This window comes from Cibotium barometz, chromosome 62, assembly GCF_041138505.1.
Source record: "Cibotium barometz isolate CiBa-2024 chromosome 62, ASM4113850v1, whole genome shotgun sequence".
Taxonomy (NCBI): Eukaryota; Viridiplantae; Streptophyta; class Polypodiopsida; order Cyatheales; family Cibotiaceae; genus Cibotium; species Cibotium barometz.
Window position 1 is genome coordinate 16,515,804 of NC_141107.1, and position 8,700 is coordinate 16,524,503.

General features: G+C 41.0%; 1 protein-coding gene across 1 annotated transcript; it reads left to right on the forward strand.

The window, feature by feature from the left end:
- Window positions 1-3,903: 3,903 nt before the first annotated feature.
- LOC147604188 (putative pentatricopeptide repeat-containing protein At3g15130) lies at window positions 3,904-8,073 on the forward strand. Its single transcript, XM_086795450.1, has one exon. The coding sequence runs from the start codon at window positions 4,114-4,116 to the stop codon at window positions 6,085-6,087; it is 1,974 nt and encodes a 657-aa protein (XP_086651576.1). The 5' UTR covers window positions 3,904-4,113; the 3' UTR covers window positions 6,088-8,073.
- Window positions 8,074-8,700: the final 627 nt, after the last annotated feature.

Genomic DNA, 8,700 nt, shown 5'->3' on the forward strand with positions numbered 1-8,700 from the left:
GACTCAAGGGCCTACACATAGGTTAAAGGAATCAGACAAATTCAGCGTAGAACGACGGCGGGTAGCACGATTCGCCAGGTGCCAGAAGATTGCACACATTTTTGGAAATAATATTTTTATATATTTGTGCTAGCTTATGCATATTTTGATTTAATTTGAAAGCTTAGATTTATCAACCTTAGACTTGAATATTCAAACCTTAATACTTTTGTAAAGCGTTATATGCTTTAACCCTAGCCTCAATTTATGGACACTCTATTTTGAGCACAAGAGAGTGCCGTGCAAGGAAAAGTACCTCTTTGTATTTTGGGAGGCTATGATCTATTCTTGGAATGAAATTATGAAAATACTCGTGTGTGGGGAGGCCACACACATGAGGGGGGAAGATTGCACCCATTGTTGTGTCGCTTTCATGAGCTAAGTATTTTGCATGTTATTTACTCGATGCTTGAATATGATGAACTTGTGGTTTTTAATCAATTATTTGGGTTGAATAATATATTTTCTTGCAAGTCTCTATTTTCTCTATTTTCTTAGAAGTGGATCCATGTCAATGGTATTAGAGAGCTATGGGTCTAGGAAGATGGAGGCAAGATTTAAAAGCTTGAAGGATTAAATCAAAGGTTTGAAGATTTGCAAGCTTTTATACAAAGGGCAAAGACTACAAGGCAAAGAAGGTGGTAAACCTCGGTAAAAACCACAAAACCGGTAAAAACCACAAAACCGCCCTCTTTCATGAAAGTGTTTTTTTCTCAACTCAACCTCTCCAAGATCTGATCGTACAGACGGTTGAAGGAGGTTTAAGCTTAATTCTCGTATTGCTAAGCCCATGGCAATGTCAGATATGCATAATGGATGGCTATCAAGGCCTAAATTTGACGCCTGTTTTTCCTGTCAAGGGCCATTTTGCCTGTCAAAAAAGGTAGTTGAAAAAAATTCCTGTCAAACGACAAGCCCAAGAAAAAAATTTGCCTGCCATAAAAAATTTGGGGTAAAGCAAAAAAGAGGAGAGCTATGCCATTAGAGTGATTTTTGGATTGCACAACTTTGATGATTGTTCACATTTTCTGTCTTTTGTTCGAGGTTTATTGTGATCTAGTGGTTTTTTATTTGATATCTTTTGATGATTAGGGATTTTGCACTGGCAAGATATGTATGAATGTGATTTTAAAGAGAGCCGGTCCGTAGGTTATTCTCTATTTTATATGTCTTCTTTTTATGGTATCTGTGTTGATATAAATTTACCTGTCATTTGACAAGAACTTTTTTGTTGAAACCTGTCAAGCGAAAGGAAAAAAAAAATGCCTGTCATAAAAAATTTCATAGGCACCCATCAAATTTAGGCCCTGATGGCTATGCTGGGCTCTCAAGCTAATTTTAAGAAAAGGAGAGAAATTTATTTCTACAAGCTAATAATTTTTTTATTAAGGATTAAACAAGATTAATCCTTAAGCTTTCCAAATGAGATTTTTTTAAAACAAATTCCTATCCTCCCTCCATTAATCGGTGGTGGCGATTTCGCAAAGGCTGGCGGGTGGATTTTCTTCTTGTCTTTCTCACAGTCGCCGTTCGCGGGTTTATACATCTATGGGAAAGCTTTTAAAAAGCTTAAGCTTTTAAGATTTATAAGCTTAAAAGATTATTACTCTCATAATCTTTAAAAGCTTATATTTCTATAAGCTTCAAAGTCTCTCATAAATTACAAAGAGAGAGAGAGAGAGAGAGAGAGAGAGAGAGAGAGAGAGAGAGAGAGAGAGAGTTCTACAATTTCAAGCCTTCATATCTTATGCAGAAAAATTTCAAAAAAGCTTATATTCACCTTTTAAAAAATTGGAAATCCTTTTACAAGGGACTTTCAAGCAAAGGGGTCAAAACCAAAATTTTAAGTTGACGTCCTAGTGTCCACAACATCTCTGTGATTGAGAGTGAACCTTTGAGTCCTATGAGAATGACTCTAACTTCTCTGAGGGTTGGATTATAGTGGACCATTTAAGTAAGCAAGCTTTCTTACCTTGTAAGAAAACATGTATCAATGGATTTCATCACAGGTTTGCCTACTACATCCGGTCATAATGACATGATTTTTGACTATAGTGGACCATTTAAGTAAGCAAGCTTTCTTACCTTGTAAGAAAACATTGACCTCTCAACAAGCTGCGATTATGTTTATCAAGCAAATCTTTGTGCATCACGGGTTGCCAAAAGTCATTGTTTCTAATAGAGACTCTAGATTATGTGGTAATTTTTGGATCATTCTTTTCTCCAACTTAGGCATTAAGATAGATTTCTCCACCGCTTACTATCCGAAAACAAATGGACAAACTGAAGTTAAAAATAGTAATATCTTATATTTACTTAGAGCCTATGTTGCCCAACCAACAGGATGAGTACATTTATTTTTTGTAGTTTACATATAATAATACTCCTCATTCGACTCTACCGGTTGAGCACCTTTTGAAACTATGTATAGAAAAGCTTCACCTATTCCGACTAATGGACTTTCCCACAAAATTGAAATTGCTGATTAATTCACTATCGATTTTAGTAGCATGTTGAATGATGTTAGACATTCTATCGCACATGCTCAAGAGAAATATGTTAAGAAAGCAAACTACAAATGTAAATCTATTTCTTTTGAAATCGGAGATCATGTACTTTTGAGAATTGAGAGACACAGACTTAAGAGTAGGAATTCCAGCTGTTAAGCTCGCCCTAAGATTTTATGGACCTTTTAACATGATTCACAAAATTAATGATGTTGCTTACAGACTAGAATTACCTTCTCATTGCTAGATTCATAATTCATTTCATGTGAGTTTGCTTAAACCTTTTAGGGAATCACTTCCCACTCATCTTGTGTATGAGAATCCACCTCTTATTGAGGGTGTGGAAGAAGTTTTGATTCCAAATACTATCATTGACCAACATATTACATCGACTTATATTGGAAATCAATATATCAAATACTTAGTGACTTTTCAAAATCATCCTTGTGACAATGCAAGATGCATGCTTGTGAAATATTTTCACGCCTTCCTCCGTTCTTTTCAACAAACCCACAATTGAGGGCAATTGCAAACTTAAGCAAGAGCAATGTTACGAGAATATATTTTAAGCTCTCTTAATATTATTCTACCCTCTTGGATAATTCAGAGACACTTGGATGATCTTTGCGTCATTTCAAATCATGTTAATATCATGGGTGATGACATTGTAAATATTAATACGTTTGACGTACATTACAGTTGGTTAGTATGGCAAGGTCATTCCTAGGCTACTTACGCCTTGGCAAATATGCGTGTGGTAATGATTTGTATACTTATGGAATATTTGTTTACCATTTTATTGTTGGTTATTTAATTGGTGAAGAGGATTCAGAAGATTGAGGAGGATGCGCACAATAACAGCCATTTCTTGGACAACTTATAACACACACTTGAATTGAGTCCTTTTCCCTAGTTACCTGATTACAAAGACTTAAAGGATATACGAGACATGAGTAACTATTGTATACAAGCAAAACATATGAGACATGAGACCTAAAGGATACATGAGAAATGAGTGACTACTGTATACTAACAAAATATAAAAGAGTGTAAGAGACATCAGAGTAACTGACAAAACATGAAAGAAAAAACTAACTGCCCATGCATGACTCCGAATCACTCAACCAATCATATGGTATCTACGTTTCATTAAATACAACTTATTCCCTCTCTACAACTTATAGAGGCCATGATCCACCCGAGTTCAAGTCCTACCGGTTGGTCGTATATGTCTTAGTGTTGCATTCTACCGACATTAATACCTCTCTTTCTCTCTTTAAGCTGCCAAACGAGAGAGAGAAAAGAAGATTTTTGGATTTAGAAAATTTGAAATGAAGGTATGATCTTCATTTGTATAATTTTTCAAGCTTGGTAATTTTTGAAATGAAAGTATAATCTTTCAAGCTTGGGTTTTTGTTGTACGGACTGATTACAGAAACGGGCAGGTCACCTACAAGCCGATAGGTGTTAACCTGCTCCAGTAGCGGAGCTGCTCTATGGCGCTGGAGTATGTCCCTGATTTGGAGCTGGTAAGAGAGAGAGAGCGCGCTGTGATTGCTTGCTTTCCATGGCCGCCGCCGTTAGAGTTATGGAGAAGTTTTCCAAGGGCGGCCTGGAAGAGGCGCTTCAAGCATTGGAGTCCATGCAACATTCAGGATCTAGTACTACCAAGGGTAACATATACCATGTCTTGCAGGAATGCTGTTCGAAGAAAGACTTGGCAAGAGGAAGGAGGGTATACTGTCTTATGGTTCGAAACAACTACGAGTCCATAGCTCTCCTTGCAGACTACCTTATTCGCCTTCTAGCGACTTGTGGGCGCTTGGAAGAAGCCAATAAAGTGTTTTCTTATGTCTCAAAACCAAGTGTATATACATGGACTGCAGTGATTTCCGCTCATGCCAACCTTGGACAACCTCATATGGCTATTGACCTCCATTATAAAATGCAACAGGCCGGCACAATGCCGGATAGAGTCATATTTCTGTGTGTTTTGAAGGCTTGTAGTAGCATAAGAGCCCTGCATTGTGGCAGGCTCATCCATCATCAAGTTATTGATTGTGGATTTGAGCTAGATGTGGTTGTCGCAAACACCCTTGTTGACATGTATGCCAAGTGCGGGAGCTTAAATGAGGCGAGCACATTGTTTCATGGATTGCCACATCATACTTTGGTGTCATGGAGTGCCTTAATTGCAGGGTATGCCCAGCATGGGTATGGCGGCCTTGCTTTCGATTATTTCATGAACATGCAACATGATGGCTTTGAGCCATGCAAGGGCATGTTCTTGTGCATCTTGAAAGCATGTTCTTGCATAGGAGGCACAAATCAGGGCATGGTGATACATGATCAGATTATCAGGCAAGGACATGAATCAGATCTTTCAATCGGGTGTACCCTCATCGACTTGTATTCAAAATGTGACTGTTTAGAGGCGGCTCACAAGGTGTTCAAGATGATACCAAATCGGAATGTAGTGTCATGGGGTGCACTTATTAATGGATATGCGCAGCATGGGTATGGTTTTCATGCGCTTGAACTTTTTGACCAAATGCAAAAAGAGGGCTTTCAACCAGACAAATTTCTGTTTTCAAGCATGTTGAAGTTATGCACTATCATAGGAGCTTCTGGACAAGGCCAGCTGTTGCATGAGAAGGCCACTAGAAGTGGATGCAGTGTAGATACAGTGGTTGGGAATGCCCTTATTGATATGTATTGCAAATGTGGGAATTTGGATACTGCCCGCAAAATACTCAATGAACTTCCTGTCAAAGATTTGGCATCATGGGGTGCGATGATTGCAGGTTACGCTTCGCATGGTGACTGCAGACTGGCTGCTCAATGCCTGGAAGACATGCAAAAACAGGGCCTCAAACCAGATGATGGAATTTTTATGAGTGTTCTTGCCGCTTGCAGCCATGCAGGTATGCTAGAAGAAGGTTGGCACCACTTCAAAGCCATGTTAAAAGATCACGGCATCACACCAGGTGTTGAGCACTACAACTGCATAATTGATCTTCTTGGTCGTGCTGGACGTTTGAATGAGGCCGCTGATCTACTTCACACTATGTCCGCTGAACCAGACATCATTGGGTGGAGGTCTTTGCTCACTGGTTGCCGAACTTTCAAGAACATGGATTTGGGACGACATTGCTTTGGTGAAGTTGTTGGCCTAGATTCCGATAATGCAGCAGGTTACATGCTTATGTCGAACATGTATGCTGAAGCTTGCAAAAGCGGGGAAACCGACAAACTAAAAGAGCCGAGACAATTAAGAGGTGCCATAAAGAGGCCTGGCAGAGCTTGGATTGAGGTCAATGGCAAGGTGCATGAATTCATCATGGGGAGCAAAAGCCATCCATTACACAACAAGATCTCTACTAAACTTATGAAAATGAAGATGTGGATAAAGGCATGGGGATATGTTCCAGGATTGGATGACATGAGAGATTCAGTATCCGAGGAGGAGAATGAAGCCGCCTGGATTGGTCATCATGAGAATTTGGGCGTATGCTCTGCACTACAGCGAATCAGTGACTGATCTGCTGCTGCTGAAAGCATCAAGGTGTAGCACGTACTTGAAGTTATATCAGGCAGTAAGGCTGCTTGCATAGTCTCCTGCATGCACATTTACTTCATACTAGCTAAAAGAACAGTGCCCTATCCTACTATTCTGGTGTCATGTACCACACAATACACTAGAGTCAACAGGGAACCTGAATTGTTTATAGACGACTGCTCCCCAATTATGTGTTTCTGTAAATGGAGCTTCAATGGCTGGATGCGAACTGCTGAGACAGAGCTGTAAGCAGATTGGATTGGAGGACACAGCTCAAGGATTGCAGCAGAGCAATGTGGGATTACTGAAGCTAGCCTCGGATGACAATCGGTCACAAGTTACCATGGACATGTTGATAGATAACAAAGATCAATTGGTCGTAAGTCACCATGGATGACAGAGAAACTTGTAGATGGATAACAAAGATCAATTGGTCACAAGTCACCATGGACGACAGAGAATGTGTTAATAGATAATGAAAGTTGTGACACACAAGAGCGATACCTTGAGCATATCCAAGGCTCGTGGTGCTTTTGGGGGTGCGGACTAGTGTAGGCCTTTGCACTGCTAGATGTGGAGATGTCAGAAAAGCGTCCAAGGGGGCTGGGTACAATGAGTAATGGATCCATATGAGAGGCGACCTCCTTACTGACAGCACGGAATTGGGTGGGCTCTCTGAAAAAAACAACTCACAAAAGCAGGAGGTGACGTGGAATCTCCAAAAACTGTGCCCAATGAAGATCACCTTCTGGAAACTTGAGGTGATTCTGCTTGGCATGGAAGAGTGTGGACAGAAAGGCTAGCACAACAATCAGGAGCATAGCGTGGACTGGCCGACCTTTCTTTGCTTCCATTGTAGGTCTTCACGACCAACAAATTAATGGCGTTAGTTCAGAAGCAAGGGTGGGTTGGGGCTATAGATGCAGATTTGCAAGATCAGAATGATACAGAGCAAATCATATTGATTATGTGTGCATGTCCTCAGGCAAGTCAAGGGTCGCATTGGACTTCGATGTGCAATCCTCATGGACAAATGATCATGGATGGGGACTACAACATGACAGGGTGGCTGGTGCTCCCATGGATAGCTTTTAGGTGGATTTAGCTAGTGTTCTCTTGCTATTGTGCTATTACTGTTCAAGGCCATTACCAAGGGATGGACAATAGCGAGAAAGGAGGCAAAATCAAACAACTCGTCAACACAAGCTGACGTAGAGAAAGTCAGCAGCTTTAAATGTAGGAAGCCAACAAGGCTGTAGCAAGGGGAAGTCATCACAGGCTTAAAGGAACAACTTAGGAGGAAGATATGGCTGCGAAGGAGGCATGTCTTCAAGTGTTATTGGAGTCACCAAGGGATGGACAATAGTGAGAAAGGAGGCAAAATCAAACAACTTGTCACCACAAGCTGACGCAGAGGACACCATTAAAGGCCAAAGTCAGCAGCTTTAAATGTAGGAAGCCAACAAGGCTGTAGCAAGGGGAAGCCATCACAGTCTTAAAGGAACAACTTAGGAGGAAGATATGGCTGTGAAGGAGGCCTGTCTTCAAGTGTTATTGGAGTCACTGTGATAGTTCCCCGATAGCAGTTACAACTCCAGTTACAACTCTCGAGCTATAAGGGGGATGTAATGGAGTGGGATCACTTGGGGTAACTATGCATACATGCGAGGAGTGGCCTGTTTCATCGCAAGCAGATGTCTTCAGGGCAAGTGGGCGCTGGAAGGTCTGAATAAGTGAAGCTGCTCGAAGTCCATTGCCAAAGCTTGCTTTAAAACCGCCGTTTATGCCTTTGGTAATGCTTTATATGGGCTACAGTACCTAGGATCTGCATATTGCACCAAGGTACTGATCAAAGCCAGTTTGGCCTCATTACTGATTGGAGAATCCAAGACAGTCCATGTCTTCCCTGTTTTTATGATAAATCATACAATATTGTGATGCGTGCCATGTGGGGACCCACATGTGTCATATGTCAGCTTCTAGCCCCCAAAAATATGAGACTTCTATAAAGCATGACAATATACACCAAAAATTGGGCTGAAGCCCTGTGAGACAAAGTGCTAAAAACACAATCAACTTAGCACACAATCTTAGTGAAGCTAGTGACGGAGATGATAATATCATGATGAACTAGTAGGAGAGGTGGTAAAGAAGAACCCATCATCCCACTCTTTTCATTATAGCTGTATCTATATCCCCATCCAAGTGGTTTCCTTAGGGTGTGGATGATATCAGACCAAACAATGCATAGAGACTGCATATGATAAGTCCGAGTGTCCTTCATGATTATAATGTCAGCCTTTAGTATATGAATAAAAACAAGGATTTAAACAATCGTGTTTCCTAAAACCAATAGAAGTAGAAGATGGTGCTGCTTTGTTTTCCATTCTCATACACGAGCCACCTCCTTTAGACAAAGGCTTGCTGTACAGAACTTCCGTAGCGCGACCTGCTGTTTTCCCCCCCTCCTTTGGTGCTGCCTGCGCCACTCCCTCCCCCTTCCTTCGCTTCCCCCCCTTCCTTCTTCGCAGCTACGCCTGCCCCACCCCTCCCTCTCTGTGCCCTTCCGTTCTTCTTTCCCGACAGAGCCTCCCT